A 22,156-nucleotide genomic window follows, 5' to 3' on the forward strand; every position below is an offset into this window, starting at 1 on the left:
TGTACATGTTAATTTTGGCGTTTTAGAATTAAAAGGTGTAAAATTGGAACTTACTTTATGGTTAAGGAAACAGAAATGTGTGTAATATAGATATTTTTTGCTTAGCATGTTGAATTTTGATGAGTGATCCTGAAGAATAAGCACAATGAGCTCAAATTCGCAAAGCGAGAAAACGTAGAAAAATAATAATTAAATAATGTGTATTTTTAAAGTAACAAAATGATACATATATTTTTGTGTCCAAATAATTTTTATTTAGGGTTTTGACTATGTAAGTATTTTTCAACTTCCAAATCCAATTAGTATAAAATATAAATAGGGGAATTACCATTCTATTTATTCACACAAAGTTCCACTCCTTGTCTTGTCAACTCTCTACCAAATTGTGTTCTGAATATCATTATGCTATTTTGGTCAAATCAAAATGTTCTTAACACCAAATCATTCGTCAAGCTTCAAACCGGTATGTTGAGTTTAGTTAACATCAAGATACATCTCATCAAAACTCTACATTAGTTTTTTGTCATTTTATAATAATTTTTATGTGTCAATGTTATTTTATATTGAGTAAATTTATATAAGCGTGTAATAAAAAGAGTAGTTTTACTAAAAAAAACAAAAACTCAAGTCAATTGAAATTTAAAACCGAAACTCAACATAAAAGCACCTCGAACATGGCATTACAAAATGTTAATTCATAGAGGCAGTGATAGAAACGTAATATACAATGCAAAATAGGGCATGAATAAAACACAAAATCCCACCAATGGACAAAAAGTGATGGTGTGAGAACCCACAAGAATCCTCTGACTTATTGTTTGACATAGATCCTATCACCAGCATGGACAATCCAATTGCCACCACAACCCTAATCAACAACACAATTAAAGAGAGGAAATAAAATATAAAATGAAAAATGGTTAGATATTTAGTGAATGATACTTTTTATAGCATTTAGTAACTTAATCAAAATACATAACTATTCTTTCAACTTCATAATTTATACCCATCAAATCTTAGGTGGGTCTAAGAGCATCCAAATTATGCTCTTCTTTACTCAAGCAAGTTTCATTTGAGTCCTACATTTATATATAACTTCAATCACTTCAATTTATCGTATTTAAAAAAATTATCAAACCAGTCTCATTAATCAATTTATATTATTATATTTTAACAATTTTTATAAAGTGCAAAATGTGGGACCCATCCGTCTGAGAAGGAGAGTGCTTTTATAAATCTCTTCTCTCAATTGCCACTTTTTTCACGAATTTTTTTATGAAAGTTCAAATTTTCTCCGGTTCTCATAAAGTGATAGTAGAAGAGAAAAATACATTGAATATATTACTTTATAAATATTATTATATTCAATAAACCTCTCTTATTGAAAATTTTAAGTCACTGGAAAGGATTTGAATTGTCCAATAAAGGTACCTAATAAAACAGTATCTACAAGTTTACTACATCAAACAAAATCTCTACTATAAATCCTCTAGTAATTATTTAATTTTATATACAATTTAAATTGCAATGCAGTCAAACACATAGGAATTGTCTAATTAAATATTTGACAGTCTAGATTTCAAATTCTAATATTTTATTTTAAAATAATCAAAATTTAATTTTAAAATTTAGATCATTCAATTTCAATCGAATGGTCTAAATGTGTGCAAATAGTATCTATTGCAGAATAAAATAGAGTAGAGACAGTGATACCAGGTGAAAATAAGGCAAGCCAGGGAGAGTTGCCTATTGGGGGAAGCCTTGTCAAATTCTTGTTGAGAACAAATACAATTGCAGCCACCTAACAAATTGGCCATAACATGTGATACTCCCAAAAGCACTGCTGCTCCTAGCCCTAGCATGAAGGCCTCATGACTTGGTTGTCTACACTCAAATATCCACAACTTTAAATGCTTAACCTGTTTTGTTAAAAATAATAGTGTTAAATATGACATTTTTTGACCAAAAAGTGGATACATACATACACTATGAAAAAGTACTATTAGAGTTTAATATAGATTTCACAATGTGCATAATGTTAATAGATTTTGATCTCACTCCCAAAAGTAACTCAAACAATAAGAGTGTCCAAACATATATATATATATATATAAACACACATCCAACACCCTAAATGGATCTAACTCCTCTGCAGCCAGACATCTCCGCGTTCACGTATTCGAGACACCGGCGATTTTTGATTAAGATCAAACGGTCCATATTCAAGTTCAGTATTTTGAATTATAAAATAGAAATAAAAACGTATATTTTTTAAACCATCTGATCTTTGATTGAACGGTCACTTATATTCTGAATACGTGAATGTGAGATCGTTTGCTTGCAAAGAATCTGAATTCTATAATAACCTTGACAATGTGAGACTCCAATACTACTTCCATTCATATTACATAGTTGTAGTTGTAGCAACAAATTTCTTAAATGCACTTCAGTAAAAAACAGAGTTAGGTACAACCATACATACCTTGTTTTGTGCTATTTCTGCCTCAAAGCCAAGAATCCCAGCTACAACATCCATTATAACAATTACAAGACAAAGAAAAATACCTGCTACTCTCCCCATTTGTATAGGAGAAATTAATTCAGTGATTTACCAAATGCTATAAGATTAGAAACAGTGGGAAAATTTATGTAGTGTGAGTGAGTGTGTACATAAAAGAGTGAAAAAAAGTAAAGACTAGATAATTATGAGATTTGAATGAGCTTAAAGAAGTGGGTAAAAGCTTCTTCTGTCCACACTGTGAAAACTTTTTATTTGCTTTATTGTCTACTTTTTCTTCTTTTTCTCTGCTCTTGGATTCCTTTGGCATTAAAGCAGGATATAAGTATAAAGTATAAACCAGCTCATACTACACGTCCTAATTAACATGATAATGATGGAAGGTTTGGTTCTTTGACTTTTAAGGTTACATTATCCATCATGGAACTCACCGTTTTGATGTATGAGCATCACAATGCACCTCATCTATTTGGATAGTCTCACATATTTACCTCACACTTATAACTTTTTTATATCAGTATTTAATAATCGACCCATTACTCTTATCTACTACTTTAACAAATTACTAAATAAGTTTTATTAATAATTTTATATCATTATAATTTGATATTAACTGAGTATTTTTAATATTAAAAAATATAAATCTTACGGAAATAGTGTGTTTATTAAAGCTATTCACTCCAACAAAAGTGATATTACTGATTATTGGATAAGATACTCTCATTGGAGATGGTTTGGGTCTCACATTTATAAATCACTCATTATCAATTTTTTATACTAGTATTATTTGGTTCAAGTGTGACTAGTCACACATCAATAAAAAATAAAAAATAAAAAATGTGATAAATGTTATATATATATATATATATATATATATATATATATATATTCATGATAGTCAAATTTAAATTTATAAGATTGTTTTGCCAAAAATATATAATATTATTTAGTTGAGTGAACATGCAATATTTAGTTGAGTAAATACATAAAATAAATTAATTTTATAAGTAGTTGGCTTAGGGCAATATTTATCAGGTTTTTCTTTTTCTTTTTCTTGGAAAACTGAAATCGATCCCCTATTTGAACAAAAACGCTAAAAGTATTCAAAATTCGATTTAGATTAAAACTATGTTGGGTCTGAAATAATGTTCAATTGCATGACAACTAAGGTCCTAGCTCAATCAAGCTAGAAAAAAGACCAACCATAATCAAATAGGGACCTGGATAAAAAAAATTCACATGCCTCTGTTTCACACTATCATATAAAATATGTCTCATTCTATTTTATTCAGTTATGTTCTATTTTATTCTGTTCTACTCTATTACTTTTAAATTATCTAAACATAGCCTTATTATTACAAAAAAATTTAAGAAAGTGTTATTTATATATTATCAAACCTAATCCTACATCCTATACAAAACAAAAACAAATAGTAGTAGTCTCGGGCAGCTACACTACACCGTCAGTATAAATTTCTTTTATCCTATCAATCAATTATCAACCGTTAATTCATTAAAAATGTATAACGTCAAACATAACTACATTTAAATCTCAAAATCCATTTATTTTGACTTTGTATGCAGGAAACCTCAAAAAGCATCTAAATCTACGCGCATATATATTTTGTCTTTGTCCTTACACTATTCCTCTCAAATAATGTTCGGAAAGAAACACCTCTTGAATAACAAACGAATACAGAACTGCAGAAGGCCTTTTTCTGTCAACAAATTGGTTTGGTGATGTCTATCTTCATTTTTATTGACTAAGTTGTATTTTTTCAGTTTTTGAATTCTTAACATCTCAGCATAAATAAAACTTGTTTTGCATGTACACATCGAAAGAGATTGTAGATTTCACGTGCAGGGTCCTCCTTGGTGTGTTAAGGGACGCATCTGTGGTGAATTTTGATAGCACCATTAATTAGGTGGAATGAAAAATTCACATGCTCTGGTTGAGTGAGGGTGATTCTACCTCCTTTGAGCATTTTTGTTACATAAGCGTGTATTGATCTCGCGCATGCTCACGTACCTATTGTTTGAGATCCAAGTGTTGTTGAATATTGTATCACTTGGGCTCTGGTGATAATTTAAAAATAATGTGGCGTAACTGTATTGAAAGGAACTGAACGGGGCAGATATTACATTTCATTGTTTGGATATTTTATAATAAAATACAATTAATTTCCCATTTCATTAGATACACCCCAAATTGAAGGAAATGAAAATTCGAGAAACAAGTGGCATTGAATAGAATGGGTTCCATCATATTCATTCCATTCCATTCATTTTTTATAAAATGAAACAATGGAATTTAACATTATATCATTCAATTTCACTCCATTCCACCACTTTCCATCAATCCAAACCCAAACAGAGCCTTGAGGTGCAACAACCGATATACTGACTCAGGTTACTATAACAGTTGAGTGAATCAAAATAGAAACTTGGTTACCATTCACTCGCTACAAAGTGAGAAAAGACTAGTACATTAAAACAAGCCACCGAACCACTTAAGAAGATATTAATCTTCGTCATGCCCCGTTAATTATAGGTTCATTCATCCTAAATGTTCAAATGCGGATTCAGATAATCTCAAATTACAAACCATCACTGGAACCGGAACCATGCAAAGTAAATTTAAACACTTCGCATTTAATCATAGGAAAGATTTACTCAGTTCAGTTTAACAGACAAGAGAAGACAGCAAATGCCTCGAATTGAACCTTTTTTTCCTTCATTTCATATATAATATATTAATTAAGAGTAAAATAATGCCCTACAACCAAATGAATTACAAATCAAAGGTTAAGAAAACTAACTGTACACAAGAATGACAGAAAAGCGGGAATTATGCTTTCTATTACTAATTTACAGACTCCCCACGCTAAAAGAGGCAGGCAGTTCTGAATGAACCACAATGGTTTGACCAGGATGGCTCTCTGTCTGCTTCAGCAAAATCATGCAAAATTTCACTGGTCCCACATTGCCTGGAATATGGCCGGTCTGTGCTTCAACCAGTGAACCATCTCCCTATCCAGTGGAGAGTTATTAATTACAGCGTCCAACATTGGGCTACCAAAAAATTTAGGATTACTTTTGAATGACCAAATCCGGTCTTTGGGCCAAGGTCTCTGGGGCTGCTTCTCCTGGATAAAACAAGGAAGCATATGTTTAATCAACAGAGGCAAAGATTACAGAAAGCATAGAACAGAGAGCACTCAATCATGATTAGCTTTAAATTCATGTGTGCACTCTCCAAAGAATTTAACAGATTTCACATTAACAACTCAAACTAAATACCATGATCGTAACAGAACGACATACAGGTAGTACTTTCATAATTTCATTTACAGCTGTAATGGTAACAAAAAGGAAAAATAAATAAGAAATGTTTCAATAAGATTAATCCAAAAACACTCATAACAGTCTGTTGCTTCTTGACCTCCAAACTTGGGCACTACCAACAACTATAAAATAGTCTGCAAATCCAGTAACTACTATGTATCACAAATCAATTAATTCCGACTAGACGGGGATGACTTGACACAACAGTTGGAATTGCTGCTGTGACCAAAAGATTACAGTTTCAGACCGTGAAATTGGGATGACTTGACAAAACAGTTGGAGTTGCTGCTGTGACCAAAAGATTACAGTTTCAGATCGTGAAATTGGCCCTTCTTAAATACAAAGTAAAACTGTCTATAAATCCAAATTTGAATTGTGGCTATTTTGGATCTCATATGGCGAGTGGTGAGGTGACAGCTTTGTAGTATGAAATTGCCCTTTTAACAGCTAATTCCGAGTTCGGTTTAAAATTATGTAAATCACCTATCAGAAAATGTATTCCTATTGACAAACATTTCCTATTTGTCATTTCCCCCAAAAAAACAGGCTAGATAAGAAATAAAGGTACACAAATGTGCATGAAAAAACTAACCATTTTTGCCAACATAGATCTGACAGTCCTTGGACCATAAATACGTTGCCGTGAAGGCTTATGAGCCTTGGCATAAAAAGAACTGATGTCTGGCAATGACAAGCTACCCCTGCTGACCCTAGCCAGGGTACAATCAGGCTCCCCATCACTCTGATTGTGCCAAAATATCAGTTGCCCTAAACAATAATTTTGACCATATATTTTCCGATACTCCTGAAAGCCTGCTCCCAACTTGTCAGCAAACTTAGGACCTAAGTCAAGCGGACTAATATAGACAGGTGGTGAAGTAATAGTTTTATAATCCTGCACGCACAAAAAACTTCAATGTTAAACTAAAATTAAAAATGATAGGAAGAGAACATTTAAACTATATTACAAAGCTTATAGGCATTAGCATTAGAGGAACTTACCCGTATTCTAAAGAAGTACTTGGTATAAGCATAAATATGAATTAAGTCAGCAGCAGCATCATGCCGACATTTGTATGTACAAGGAAGATTTCGAACCTCATCCCTCAACCTTCAGAAAAGGGAAAAGTAACATAACATAAATATGGCAAGTTCCACCAGGATGGAATACATACAAATTAGGAGTTCAAGCTCTTACCATAACAGAGATTTCTGAATATCTTTAATACTCGAAGGATCTCGGGCACGGACTTTGGATTTTAGATCATTCAAGGTAGACTCTTCCACATGAGGAGTCAGACACTGAAGAAGCTCCTCAACAAATGAATCCTCTCCTTTCCACAGGTACGAAACAACTGCTTCAGGACTGACCTTCTCAAGAGGAGGTGGAGCTTTCATTGGATCACCAAAAATACATCTCATAACATACCTTACCTGTAATGCGACTGAAAGATTAACCTCATTTTCAAACAGGAAATAAAATTTACTGGAAAAATACACCTATACACAGATCTGTATGTACAGAGCAAAAATTACACCGTCCACTTCATATTACGGCAAAGAGTGTAGTTGCAAAGTATTACACAGAATAAACAATTGAAAACTGTTGACCATATATAAAATGACATGCCATGCAGCTCCTTATCTTAAAAAAATATTAACGCATTGATACTTACCACAAAAGTTAATAGTTGGGATTACCCTTTTAGGATAATTTAAATGCAAAGTTCTTCTTACCTTCATTAAAAACTACAATAATAAAACTGGAATATACAGAGCAAAATAGGAAGTACAATCACCTTATCAAGAGTGACTGCAAGATTTTGAAGCCTCTGGTTGTATACACCCTCAGCCTGAGTCAAAAAGAAGCATTAGAAAGGAAATAAATGTACTTAAACTAGTCTTCTTTTGATAATAAAGCATAGGAAGAGAAACAAATAGCACACACCTGAACCTCTGCGTCACTCCTCTCGACTTCAAGACATATATCTGAAAAATATTTTCTTTTTTCTTCCAAATTATGCTTTAGAATTTCCTCAGGAAGTTTCGTTCTTTCAAAATTAACAAATCTCACCTTCACCAAAGCACAAGTGTCAGAAGAAAAAAAATAAACAATAAAAGAAGGTAGCAAGCGAAAAACATTGACGCAGCACAGAGGAAGCAATGCACATACAAGACGAGCAGCATAAGCAACTAGCCAATCCGGCAAGCCTCCGAGCAAACAACTGCCTAAACCAGCTCTTCCCAAGTCATTATAGTCCTCTTCAGAAACGGAATTTAATTGACAAGCTTCTAGCATCAAATAATGACAATCAAGAATTCCATGCCACTCCTTCAGCACCTGAGAGGGCAGAAAATACTAGCGTCAAAAACTAAAGTGACCAGGTAAAATAAATTACAATAAAAACAGGACTATATAACTTATTACAACAATCCCCTCTGGGTTTCATATAGATGAGAACAAAGGCAACATGGTAAGCATGTCGAGACTACATGCATTTTCTCCTAAAAAACATGGATACAACAACGGAAATCATTACCAGACTATATAGGTGTGTGGCACAACATGGTGAACTAAATATGGAAACAAATAATGAAAGAGAAAAAAGGATATACACCGTCAATGTAAACTAATTTGACACGGACGTCCAATAAGAATAGAGTACGCAGTAGTTACTTTTAAAATACAATTACTAAATAGGCCTACATGGCAAGATGATGGATTCCCATTGGACGACGGTGTAAAACTATTTTACATCGTCACTACATAGCCATTAAACTCATAATGAAATACAAAAAAATACCCAATCCAACATCGTCATCTAACATATTCTAAAAAACTAAGATACAATTGAGATATCGTGGCGTGTTTTTCATTTATTCAAAATATAATGTTAAAGATCAATTTTATGACTTTCTGTCAATGATTTGTAAGTCCATATTTCAGGACATGTCAATCAATTGGTTGATTATTATAATACATAAATTTTATTTCTTTTAATGTATCCTAGCCATGTCTTGTCCTATAGTTTTAGAAATGTGTTTTGTTTTGTCTATGTCAGACTGTCAATGTGGTGCTTGGCATCTATACTTCCTAGACTGTAATTTATTTACCTATTGTAAAATCGCACTCATAAATCATTATCATAATGGTATGAATTTATTTATCTATTGATGAATCCCACTCATAAATCACAATGGTATGAAAACAAATAAAAAAGCAGAGGAAGTGGAATGCAGCTAGAAGTATCTAATGGTGTCAAATGAACGCCCGACACCAATAACCAGTCTATTTTGACACATGTGCTTTCTTGATTTTCTAGTTCTATCTTTTATTAGCACTTAAAATTTAAAAGATTTTGCAAACCTTTTGGAAAGCCCCTTCACCAGTCAGATTTAGATAGCTCCCACGGCAAACTTGGCTTCCACATAAACAAACTGATGCTTCATATTCCTCCTTGCTCTGTAGTGAGATGAAGCAGATATTCGTTAGACAAAGATATAAAGCAGATACATTGTTCCTTCGAGAATGCTAGTTGGCAATCAACTGGACAAACCTCTGTAACAGAATTGTAATCAAAGGTGATCTCCTCGCCATGCTGAATTTTACGAACACTATAAATACCGATTTGATAATGACCATCAACAGCAGTAACTCTGAAAAGACAGAAGGAAAAGATCACAGATAATTACAAAAATCAGATCCCATTCAAATGTTTCAAATAATTACACCCAAATATTATAATCATCAGCTTTTAAATAATACTCCAAAGACACTCTCAATAATAAAATCGAAGATTAAATGTGGGAATTTTTCAGTTGATTAAATACCAGACTTGTTTAATTTTACAGAAGGGTTTCATATGGCAATACAGCATAAAAGACCCGAGAAGGGCGGGGCAGGGAGATTTTGACTGGGACGGATGGAGAGACAGGAACTTCAGGAACAGGAAAGAAAGATTTCCAAAAGAGGGATCTGGAGGGGAGAAGGAATTTTATCAAATGAATAATGCGAGGTTTAAACTTTACAGCCTTATTAAGTCACAGGCAGATCGTTAAGGGCATTAATTATGTTCAATACAGCCTGTTTGGTTCAGCTTTTTACCAACCGAAATGGCCAATTTTTACAGTTCCAATGCAAGTTTCACCAAAGCTTGTGAGAAACAACTTTGGTCAAAATCGATTCTTGATGGGTATAAAGTTTACACAAACAGGCTGATAATATTTTAATGGGTATAAAGTTTATACAAACAGGCTTTTAATGAAGCCCGGGTGGACCCACACTTTGCAAGAATTCAAGTGATTCACAATGGATATAATGTGTACAGCGAAAATTATCAAGATTGCAGTAGGTAGTGAGTGCGTAGAATCGTTTAGTCATATGAATCTCCCAAAAATGCCAGCCATGCACTGAAAAAGCTAACAATTGTTTTAAAAGAAACAGAACCAGCATCAAGTTCTTAACAAGGCAGCAATAATAATGGAAATGCCTATAGAACACAAAATAACTTACTTTGCTTCACAATTAGGTCGGCATGAATGGCATATTCGACTGGCATAGTTAGCCTTGTGCATTGCATCAACAACTACTAAGTCATACCCATCAGCATCTCCCTGTCATGCAAATTGAAGATTAGGCAAGTCCAGACAGTTATTGGCAAACAAAATCAAGTTAAAACAACAAATTTCTATTCTGAAGCATCAAGAACCTTTGGCCTCTCAAGGTATATGTTATAAAATTCTGGTGCTGGATCTTTGCTATTTTTTTGAAGAGACCGTATCCCATCTTGTTTCTCAAACCACTTCCACACAGGATACACCTGATGAAAAGTAAAAACAATGTAAATATAAGGGAAATAATAATGCCCAGCCATCATATAAAGACTACGTTTCTACACAAGATAGCACATCAATTAAAGAGATAAAAACATCAAATATAATCAACCATATATTGTCCATGTCGCATTATGTGCAAAACATTAATTGGCGAAGCCAGAAATAGTCAAAACTAACCGACGGAAACTAGAAAACAGAAAGAATAAAAAAAATGTTATAAAGCAAATAAGAATAAAGATTAAGAGTCTAAGACCCCAATTTTGTAGGCAAATGTCACAACTAATCATTTAATACTTCATGTGTATTTCAAATTAGAATCTAAAACATGAGAATGTCTAAATTTGCAGCAACCAATCATAAATGGCTTGATTGAGAAGGAGAATATGAGACAATCATATTTTCTACTCTTGCTAGTTGATAGTTGATGCATTATAGTGTAGATATTTGATATTATACAGGAAACCTGTTTAACATGTATAATTTGAACATCAAAAGAATCGTGAATAAAGTTGCATAAAAAAAAATATATACATATATATATAGCCATACCTCTCCAAGAAACTCCACAACAAAATCATCTTCACCAAAGCCTTCTTCCTTGTTGCAAACAACACCAAGCCCCTGCATGATTCAGATCAATAGACAGTTATCCGCAGCTCAAAGGAGGAAACAAATTGAATTAACTAGTTAGAAGATAACACCATCGACAAAGAGAGCCAGTGGAAGTTGACTATTGAATTTTAGTTCTTGATACATACATGCATGTGTGAATGAACGAATGAATGTATGTATGTATAATATGTGTATGTGTATAAAGAGCATATACCTTTCTATAAGCTACATATTTGTCATCAGGACGTCTGTCAATGGCTTTTAGGATACCTTGACACATACTGATCATTCTTTCATCACTGTGCTCCTCTGCACACCTTTCAATCTCTTGGATAATAGGCTGCAAAGGGTAGCTCATTGGTGTGCTTCCAGTTCCAGTAAAAAGCCTAACTTGCTTATTCAATGTCTGAAGGAGTGTGTCTTCTATAAACATATGCTTCTCTTGCAGAGACCAATTTAACTCTTCTGGCATAGAATCAAGTAAAAGATTGTGTGTATAGGGATCAATTCCATAAACCTCTTGCTCAATGACCTCATTTTCAAGCTTTTTTCTAGGTTTGTAATCCTTGACTTCAGGAAGTTCCATATCAGACTCCTCAGTTCCATTCTTTTGTGACGTCAACTTCTCTGCATAGTCATCTGGTAGTGAAACCCTCATCTTCCTTCGTACATCATCCTCATCAGCTACAATGACATATTGATCAATGACATCATATTTCCGAGTAACAGGAGGAACTAGACTTGCTTTTGTCATGCGAGCTCCCCATTCACGCTCATCAGTAATGAAATCCAACCCATCATTAGGTGTGAAGTATCCATTTCTTCTTGACTCCCTGTTTCGACTCTGTAAATGAAGTTCTTGGTCACTATCAGTGTTGGAGGTTGAAGTATCACCATCACTATTTCCATCTTCAGAAGTCCCATCAAGGTCATCAGATGTCTCACTCTCTGAGTCCATTGATTTCTTATTCAATTTTGATAAACGCCTTCTGATTTCTCTATCAGAAGCATACTCTCCATTACCCAAACCACCATGTATTTCATCCCTCCTATACTTTCTCTCAGTCACCAATCTATTCTTCTTGTATTTGGAGGAAGTAGAACATAATCCCAAGGGTAAATCTTTTCCCCATAACTTCAATAGTGCATCTCTGTCATTCACATATTTAGAACTCTCCTCCAACCGTGTAGCAAGCTGAATAAATAATGAGATAACATGATTCATATCATTAGCATCACCACGATTCTTTGCCCTGTAATCAATAAGCATATAAATAGATTATTAATTAAATAAATAAAGGAAAAAACTCACACTTCGATGACCCAAGAAAAATGTGGTAAATGAACAAATCCTAGGACAGAGGCAGCAAGCCACTTCATATAATACTATAAATTTTCATGAAAATATGAGGACCCAAAAGAACTAAGATGTATGCAAAGTATCCAACCAATCATTGATGATCTTCTGATAGGAGTCACGAAGACTGAAATTGTATTCTAGAAGAAGAAAAAGAGGGCATAAATGAAAAGGGAGAAATTGTACAAGAGTGAGTTACTAGTTACACTGGTTATACTGTTGTAGGAGGGTAACACGAAGAGTATTAAAAAAAGTAGGAAAATAGAAAGGGAGGCAATGAGAGAGTTGTAATGGAACGACTATAGGTTGTAAAGGGAACTTTTCCCTTGGAAGAGTGATTCCATTCTCTTGTTAGAACATATGCATGCCTACGTGCCAACAAATCTTTTCTCTGAATTCTATTATTTTCCTTTCTAGTTTAAGAATCTCTCATCTTTTGTTATCTTGTTAGAACATAGACATATGCATGCCTACGTGCCCACATAAGATAATCAAAGAATCAGAAAAGGAAAAATAACACATATATACATATATATGACAAAAAGCTCATTCACATCATGGAAAAGGAGGAAACATAGATCATAAACCTACTTTATTGCATCACGGCACATCCTGCTTATGTCCTCCTTCACAGATTTCAGCCCATGCCCACTGTAATAACCTGTTTTCATTTTAGCCTCAATTTCTGCAACCTATAAGCAAATAAATAATAAAACATAAGAAATCATGAATAAGAAAAAATATCTGTCACAGCTACTTGATAAGAATTTATTGCAAATATAGTTCATGTACCTTGGGCACAAAAAAGTCACAGGCATTTGACTTCATAATTTCCCTCAGTCTTGAAACAAGAAATTCCTCCATCCTTTTGTAACCACTTTCAGATTTCTTAATTGACCATCGTCTTGTACGAGCATCTCTAGAGAGAATAGAAGAGGACTTTCTAGCATCATATAGTTTTGAACGCTTGTATAAGTTTTGGCGGAACAATTGTTTCACCGTGTCTCTCTTATCCACACTATCAAAATAAACCTTCAGCTCACCAAAATCATCCCTAATACCTAAAGTACTGGCCTTGGAAACGGACGAAGTTTGCTCAGTAATCTGTTTAAGGCTTCTGAGTTTATGTGGCTCCTCTGCAATTTTATTTGTGCATGAACTTCGACTCTTGATCCATTTCACATTGGTAAATTTAGGAGTCAGCTCCTCAAACTGATTACACCCTCTAATGTCTACTGTAGATAAACAAGGAAATGAAAGAAGAACTTTCTCTAGCATGCCAGCAGTAATATTAGTGCAACCCATTAAAACCATAGATTTGATCTTGTCTTTCTCATAAGCATTCTACAAGCAAATAATCAGATTAGAATAAAAAGACGAGGAATATTCCTGTAATAGTTAAATGAAAAATACATGCAAACCTACCACAATGCTCCACAATATGGAATCACTGCAAGAATGACCTAGGGATGACAAGTTGACATTTCTTGAGACTTCTTTGTAAAACTTCACAGATGCTTTCCAATGCTTGCAAGTCATGGATGCAAAGACAAGGGACTTCAAATCAGACCTCAAAAAGTGGAAGACTCGTGCCAACATTTGACCATTTAATAATCCCCAGCTTCCCTCCTTTGACACGGTAATGCCACTTTGTTCTCCAGTGGATGTAACATCAACACAGAGAGCCTCAAGAGTGGATTCATCGTTCTCAATAACAAATTTGTCATCTTCCAAATCACTCTCTTCTTCACTATCATCAACCAGCCCTCGGGCTCTTTTGGAAGAATGTGCATCAGCTTCTGAAATAAACATGCCCCAGCACATGTCAATATTTTAAGTAAATAATATTATGAAAATATAAATAAATATGAAGTAATAATTAGATATTTTTTATGAAATGTAGATTTTTTTTTCCAATATTTATATTTATTTTATATTTAACAGTGATTATAAAAAGGGTAATCCAGTGCGCAAGGCAGCAACATTACAGTTTGCACCAAGGCTCTCCCTCATATTTAATAGTGATTATTATGAAAAGAAAAATTATCCTTAAGGCTTTGGTTGGTTGTGAGAAGAAAAGGTGAAGAGAGAAAGAAGTGAAAAATGGTATGAGAAGAGAGAAATAAGTAAGAAAGAGAGTAAACTTAATATATTGTTTGTTATAAGAAAAAGAGGGAAGAAATAGAAGCGAAAAAATCTCTCTTTTCCGTTGTTTGGTTGAATAGAAAATAAGAGATAAATGCTATTATTTTTTAAAGTACAAACATACCCTCAAACAAGAATTCATATAATTTTTTATTTTTTAATTGCTTTTGTTGAAAGCAATTTATTCAATAATTTCTAAGTTTCTTGTGTGTCTAATGAGATCACACACTTTATATTTATAATGATGCTGCAATAATCAAATTCAATGCTAGGAAGTTGTACTAACTAGGACTATTAATAATTAACCTAGTATGTTGCACAATCAAGCAATAATTAAAAATACACTGAATTTTAACACTACCCCTTAAGCTAAAGCTTACTATGCTTTAAGCTTGTTACATCAAAACATTTCCTCACAAAAAATTGAAACTAAGTTTGACAACTATTGGACTAGTGTGAATCATAATCAACATAAGTCTTTGTCACCATCAAGATGATCATCGACGAGAAGAGAAGACACCATTAATTATTCATGTGTAAGAAACGAGTCACCACTGAATTAATCGTCGGTGGAAATAAAAGGCACCACTAATACGATCCATATGTGGGAGAAGAGTCACCACCGTATTGATCGTCGGTGGGAATAAAAGGCACTACTAATATGATTCATATGTGGTAAAGGAGCCACAACCGGATTGATTATCCATGGAAATAAAAGGCCGGAATAGAAGGTGGACGATGCTGAAGAACGGTGGCCAGAGAGAGTTTTGCGCGCTTACACGGGCGGGTTGGGTGGCAGCGCATGGGTCCCACGCGCTGAGAAGGTGGAGGCGCATGTGGTGGCTATTGACGACAGGAAAAGCACCATCGTGCTCACCGGAGGATTGCACGGCGGTTCTATGGTGGTTTTAGGCGGTGGGTCGCACTGGAAAAGGGGGGCTGGTGTTGGCACAGCTGTTACAGTATAAAAAAGGACATAAATGTGGAAAAACTAGGAAAAACCGTGGTTATGATGCTGCCGGCGGCTGTAGTGAAACCTAGAGATATGTCAAAATCAGAACCTGCTCTGATACCATGTAAAAATATGAGAAATTTCTGAGTTTCTTGTGTCTAATGACAACACACACCTTCTACTTATACTGATGCTGCAATAATTACATTCAATGTCTAGGAAGTTGTATTGAGTAGGACAACTAACAATTAACCTAGGATGTTGCACAATCAAGCAATAATTTAAACATACACTGAATTTTAACAAATTCAAAATTAATATAATTGGTTTATGTTAATTTAATTATTTAAGTTTAATCTAAACAGTGTACCTTTAAATTAGTCAAGGTAAAAGAGACACAAATTACTTATTACTCAAGGTAAAAGAAGACAATGCACATGTCATATACTCATAGTATGTTGAAACAGAACAGGGACAGCAGTAAAAAATTAATAAAAAATAATTGTTACCTGATTTCCAAAATATTTGTTTCTCAATTTCCTTCTTTGGCTGTCTTGCATTGATCCAAGGATCTAGAACCTCATTTATTACTGCGGCAAATTCCCGGCTCTTATATGATTTAATTACTAATTCATGTAGCTTCCCACGAGTATAACCAACAAACTGGGGGTATAAGCTGTTGAACAGATTTGACTTTGAATGAGGCTCACCAAATGAAATACCTTGAGATTGCAATGATGCATGTCCAGAAAATTCACCAGACACTGAACAGCTTTCTTGGTGACTCTTGAGACTGACATTGTAAGTTTCTTGAGAAGAGGTAACAGGAACCCAGAGCTTATCACATTTCCTGAACACGCTGCTATACTTTTTTATAATTCCTTGGTCTACTAAAATCTGTAGATCCGAAAACGATGAAGGCCCTCTTTCACGCCCCGAACCATCCAGATAATACCAATCACCCAAATGCAACTGCAAGTCATGGACGGCACAAACATGGTCTTGAGAAATATTCATGAATTCCACAGTCCTGCAATAGCCTTGAGAACCTTGATCATTAACAGTTTTTGACAGGGAATCTTCTTCAGCTGATGATCTCTTGCTATCACTGGTTGAAGAGGAAGGTCGGGTTGATCTTGAATGATATCTATCCTTGCCTTGGGTCTTGAGGTGTGACTCGGAGACCAATGATCCCTGGTCCTTGACCACGCATGCGTTTATCCTCACCACCAAATGAACATTTCCTTTCACTCCTCTAACAGAAGCAAGCTTACTCTGAACTTGTCTGCTCACAGCACCACTGCAATCAACCAACTCATCAGTACAAAAAGCCCAAAGAGGAATATCAAGCTTCCTGCTGTGAGATGGATAATACAAGTCATCTTTCCTAGACCACCGAGGATCTTCACATCCAGACTTAGGCATTTGACATAATGGAAAGCCATCATTTAGGACCAGTTTCTTTTTACAATGTCTATCTTGGGAGTCATCATTCCTCTTCCAGTCACCACCTTTGCATGACCATCGAGCAGAAAACCAGTCATCGTTATCCTTGTCAGGAGGCATATTTAACTGGGACCCATGCCCTCTTGATGCAAAATCAGTTTTTGAATCACACTCCATGCTCAAGCAAGCATCAAGACCAGGAAAACCTAAACAAAAAGAGAGAAGAATACTTGTCATAGAGCACACACCTCTAAGTGTCATTTGCTTTTTGAACTTCTTCAGTTGAAATGTAAACGTCAAGGAACAAACTAATTCGGATACGTAACAAGATGAATGAAATCACCATTTTAAGTCATCACTAGTTCACATCAAAATGAATTATTTTAAATATAAGTCAAAACATGTTATTTTATGCATTTCATCTACTTGCAACATAAAAATATGTCCAAAAGTTTATGCTGCCACCATATTGCTTGTAAAGCTGAAGTGGAATTCTAAATAACCTAAGATGACAAATGGCCATTGGCCATAATTTAAATTGTTTGTTCAACTAAAAGAAATAGAAAATTCAAGCAAGTAGTACAACAGGATATTGGAGTTCAAACAAATTATTGGCAAATTACCATATATAATGTAAATGACCACCAAAGTGTTATATTGACCATTAAAAACAGTTTCCACAGTAGATATCAACTCCATAATCCACATGCATTTATTTGAAAAGATACAACCTCCGAATTACAGTGTGCATCTAATTAATGCATTTCAATAAGTTTTAATTTTTCTCAATGTCAGGAGGGGGGTCAAGTCAACAAAGTGTGAAACCGCCTTAAAAACTACGAGAAGATAACTTCTAATAATCAAACCAAGACATCGGTAAACGACAACTCTACAATCAATTTTTGGCACGTATCAATTAACAAAAACAGAAACGTCTAATAAATTAAAAAACAATGAAATCCTTCTCACTAGATGGACCAAAAACTATAATAAAATAAAAACCATTATTTTGAATATAACACCACTGTATGCTTCCAATCAAATCTAACAGTAAAACATGTAAATCACCACATGGCAGCATTAGATAAAGAAATAACGATCATAATTCCTAAATGAACACGAAAGTGTTACATACACCATTAGATAAGTTTTAAATTTTTCTCAATGTCGGGGGAGGGGAGCAAGTCAACAAAATGTGAAACCGCCTTGAAAACTACGAGACGAGACCTTCTGATAAATAAACCAAAACATCAGTAAATGACAACTAAACTATATTAAATAAAACCAATTATTTTGAACATAACACCATTTAATGCTTCCAATCAAATCTAAAAGTACAACTTGTAAGTCACCACATGGCAGCATTAGATAAAGAAATATCAATCATAATTTCTAAATGAAACATGAATAACTAGGCTGTCCAGAAATTACATACCTTTGTAGTCTCCGCAACGGTCACACTTCGCATATTCAAAACTCATTTGCAAAGCTTCTGCAAGACAATAAAATAAACAAGATTGGAAAGATAAGATCTCAGAGTAAATAAGGAAAAGTGTGCATATTGATATAAAAATATATTTTTTATTTCGAAAAAGAAATCTAAACAAATATCATTAACAGAAGAAAACACCTTTTATTGCCTCAAGCTCCCTTCCAGGAATGACATCATAACCGTCTAAGAGAACACTAGCCCTTTCATCAATGTGGAGGTCCTCCAACAGTTCAGGTGCAAGCGTACTACCATCAGGACATAGCATTGGTTGCAGGGAAGGCGCTTGCATTTCCTGATAATTCTCAGGACCAGATTGAAGAACATCCCCAGTATCTGCCAAAAGATTACCAGGAGCTTCTGGAGGGTTTACCAGCTGGGTTATGGTGTCTGACACAATAATTGATGGAAAACTCTGAGCTGCCAAAGGTGATGTGGCATTCTCAACAGTGAGCCACCTGTCACTATCTATGTGCTTAATAAAATGATCCGACGTAAGTATACCACCATCAACAAGAACCTTGATGTCAGATAATTTAGATGGACCGTGTTCTACACCATAATAATCAAGGTAAAACCATTTTCCTAATGATGAATCAGCAACCACAGGAACATGTGGAGGAGTATCACATATGTCCATATCTTCTTCCATAGAAGGCTGCTCCACAGGAGGTAGCTGCAAGCAAGGAGAATCTTTGCAGCTTACAGCTGGGCTGCAGGACTTTTGTTCCTTTTCAGGTTCATTGCATATACCTTTCTCGACAGACTCATTGGCATCATGCACAATCCTTTCACCTTGAGATTCTATACCTGGAAGATTTGACTCCTTTTGAATACTCTTGTTATCGTGATTCTTACAACTATATTGTGAATTATGTTTTTCACTTGATAAGGTTTTATTACTTGTTTCTTGATCAATATTTTGTCTAGTTCGATCAAGTGGAGATTGCTCTATCAAGTTTGGAGTCCGGTCCCTCCAATCGTGTTGCTGACCTCGATTTTGTGGGGACCGCTCAGAATGAGTAGGACTTCTATATTTATGATCACGGTGACGACTTCTATCCCAACTCCTATCACACGGGGATCTTTCCCAATTCCTATCATATGGGGATCTTTCACGACCATGTGGAGATTTCTCGCGGCTATATGGAGATCTGTCACGACCATGCGGAGATTTCTCCCGGCTATATGGAGATCTGTCACGGCCATAAGGTGACCGACGGGTATGAGCACGATCTTTATAATCATAGTACCTAGCTCGATCATGTGGGGATCGCTCAGAATAACCAGGACTGCATCCATGCTTATCATAAGCCGATCTGGTAGGCAAAGGAGATTCGTGATGCCTAGAAGAATACTTGTCCACAGATAATTTTGAAGAACTATTTCTATACGATCTCTCAACAGAAACACGAGAATATTGCTCTGAATAAACATGGCGTGAGCCACCGTCAGATAGCCTTCGACTTTTGAAACCAGGATAATCTCCATACTGCTTCCGCTCATAATCGTCTGAGTCATTCATGTGCCTCTTCAAACGACTTCCAGAAGAGTAATCCCATGCATGATGAATCCTACCATTGTGTTCATTTTTCTCCTCGTCCACAATTTTTGAACTTATCCTTATATTTCTGTCTTGTCCATTCTCCCACCTAGGAGCACTTTTACCATGCTGACCCCCACTTCTATTCAATTCATTCTTCCTAAAACTCTCATTACTTGCATACCTCCCAGACGAGGATGTACATTCACGGTCACTTTTCCACCCATTTTCCCTATATGGCCCATACCTGTTGATTCTACCATACCCATAATCATCCTTCCCTGTGCCTCCCCCATGCCACCTATCCGGAATGAATTCTCCCTTCTCAATATCATCACTTCTCCATGACCCATATGCCCCTTTCTCAGTTTCTTTCCATCTCTTCTCAGAAATTATCTCCTCTTTTCTCCAATTATCAGAAATAACCTCCCCCTTCTCGACCTGCATTTTTCTCCACCTCTCACTGTCATTATCCTCATTCTCAATTTCACTTCTCCTTGGCAGTGGTGGCGGCGGTTGTGGCAGCAGCTTCTCAGACGCAAACTCTCCATTCTCCACTTCACTCCTTGGCCACTTCAAAGTCCCCAATTCACCCTCTTCCACTTCTTCCTTCTGCCCGCCGCATAATTCGCCATTCTCAACACCATTACTTCCCTTGCAACTCACTCCGTCCAATCCAAATTTTCCCTTCGCAGCTCCAACCTTCTTCACAAGTACTTTCTTCTTCACAATTGACACTACTTTCTTCTTCACCTTTCTCACCACCTTCTTGGTAATAATCTTCTTTCCAGGAACCTTAACCAACTCAGAACTTAAACCATTCTCAGTCTTCGCTCCACAAACCACATTCTCCGCCGCATTTGGCAACTTCTCGATAACATTCTGTTGTTGTTGTTGTTGCTGCTGCTGCAAAGGCAAACACGCCACACCTCCATCACCCATTGGAAGAATATTCACCTCCAGACTGAAACTTTGAAACCCTAATCCACCTCTTCGCCGGGACTATCAATGCTCATACTTCACACGCTTCCTCTCTCCTCAATTCCACAGCTCCAATTCAAAACCCTAAATTCCACAAATTCAGACAAAAAAACAAACAAATTAATTTAATTAAATCATAACCGAAGCGAATGTAGGGTTTTGTCGAAACACGAGTAACTCCAACACATTCGCAAACGTTTTAACACACAACGCGAAGTTTATCATTCCCGTTAATAATATAACGAGAAGAGTGAAAACCGAAACGCAGAAGAACAAAGAGAAGAAAATTACCGAGAAAATTAATGAGAAAAAGAAAGAGACGGATCGGAGTGAAAATTGTTAACGGTGCTAATCGGAGAGAAGGTGAACGAAAACAAGATCGAGAAATTGAGAGAAAGTATTGGTTCGTAAGAAATTTGTATATGAAGAGACTCTGTTTTGACGAATCAAAATAGAAGGAGAAAAAAACTTTTGTTCTAAAGCTTTCTCTATCTGTTGATATATATATCTTCGTGTTTTTCTCTCCCGCTTTGCAAGTTCGCTTGTGGGCTTTGATAGAACGAAACCTTTTTGTGTTAATTAGCAGATTAGCAACAGTTTTTTTTTTTTTTACTTTAGTACGTTCAACGAGTTTTTAACTGTTTCATTACATACTTTTTACACTAAATTTAATTCATACTCATTTTTTGTGTAAATAATTATAACTCATGTTCACTGCGTTGTATTAGTAAGGATATTTGGATAAATATTTCTAAAGTCATATTATATTTATGAATGATGGTAATCTGTTAAAAAAATTCATAGATTTACATAAAAATTAAATTTTATATATATATATATATATATATATATATTTAAATTAATTTTTTAATTAAATTTAATTTTTTTTATTCTTAACCTTAAGTTAGAGAATCAACAAATTGAACTCTAAC

The 22,156-nt window shown here is 35.0% G+C and overlaps 2 protein-coding genes across 2 annotated transcripts; both read right to left on the reverse strand.

The window, feature by feature from the left end:
- Positions 1-632: 632 nt before the first annotated feature.
- On the reverse strand, positions 633-2,942 carry LOC101497039 (protein VASCULATURE COMPLEXITY AND CONNECTIVITY-like). The gene is made up of 3 exons (XM_004513488.4): positions 2,483-2,942; positions 1,714-1,919; positions 633-868 (listed from the first exon to the last, which is right to left on the reverse strand). Exons 1-3 carry the CDS (start codon positions 2,579-2,581, stop codon positions 691-693), a joined length of 483 nt encoding a protein of 160 aa, XP_004513545.1. The 5' UTR covers positions 2,582-2,942; the 3' UTR covers positions 633-690.
- A 2,187-nt stretch (positions 2,943-5,129) lies between these two features.
- On the reverse strand, positions 5,130-21,772 carry LOC101496730 (histone-lysine N-methyltransferase ATXR3-like). The gene is made up of 20 exons (XM_004513487.4): positions 21,516-21,772; positions 18,842-21,308; positions 18,647-18,703; positions 16,275-17,417; positions 14,094-14,467; positions 13,461-14,012; positions 13,260-13,360; positions 11,526-12,564; positions 11,249-11,320; positions 10,573-10,683; positions 10,377-10,477; positions 9,421-9,520; positions 9,231-9,326; positions 8,037-8,204; positions 7,812-7,937; positions 7,663-7,716; positions 7,062-7,297; positions 6,866-6,974; positions 6,456-6,758; positions 5,130-5,664 (listed from the first exon to the last, which is right to left on the reverse strand). The coding sequence occupies exons 2-20, from the start codon at positions 21,183-21,185 to the stop codon at positions 5,488-5,490; spliced, it is 7,263 nt and encodes a 2,420-aa protein (XP_004513544.1). The 5' UTR covers positions 21,186-21,308; positions 21,516-21,772; the 3' UTR covers positions 5,130-5,487.
- Positions 21,773-22,156: the final 384 nt, after the last annotated feature.

The sequence above is a fragment of the Cicer arietinum genome, chromosome 6 (genome assembly GCF_000331145.2).
Source record: "Cicer arietinum cultivar CDC Frontier isolate Library 1 chromosome 6, Cicar.CDCFrontier_v2.0, whole genome shotgun sequence".
In the NCBI taxonomy this organism is placed as follows: Eukaryota; Viridiplantae; Streptophyta; class Magnoliopsida; order Fabales; family Fabaceae; genus Cicer; species Cicer arietinum.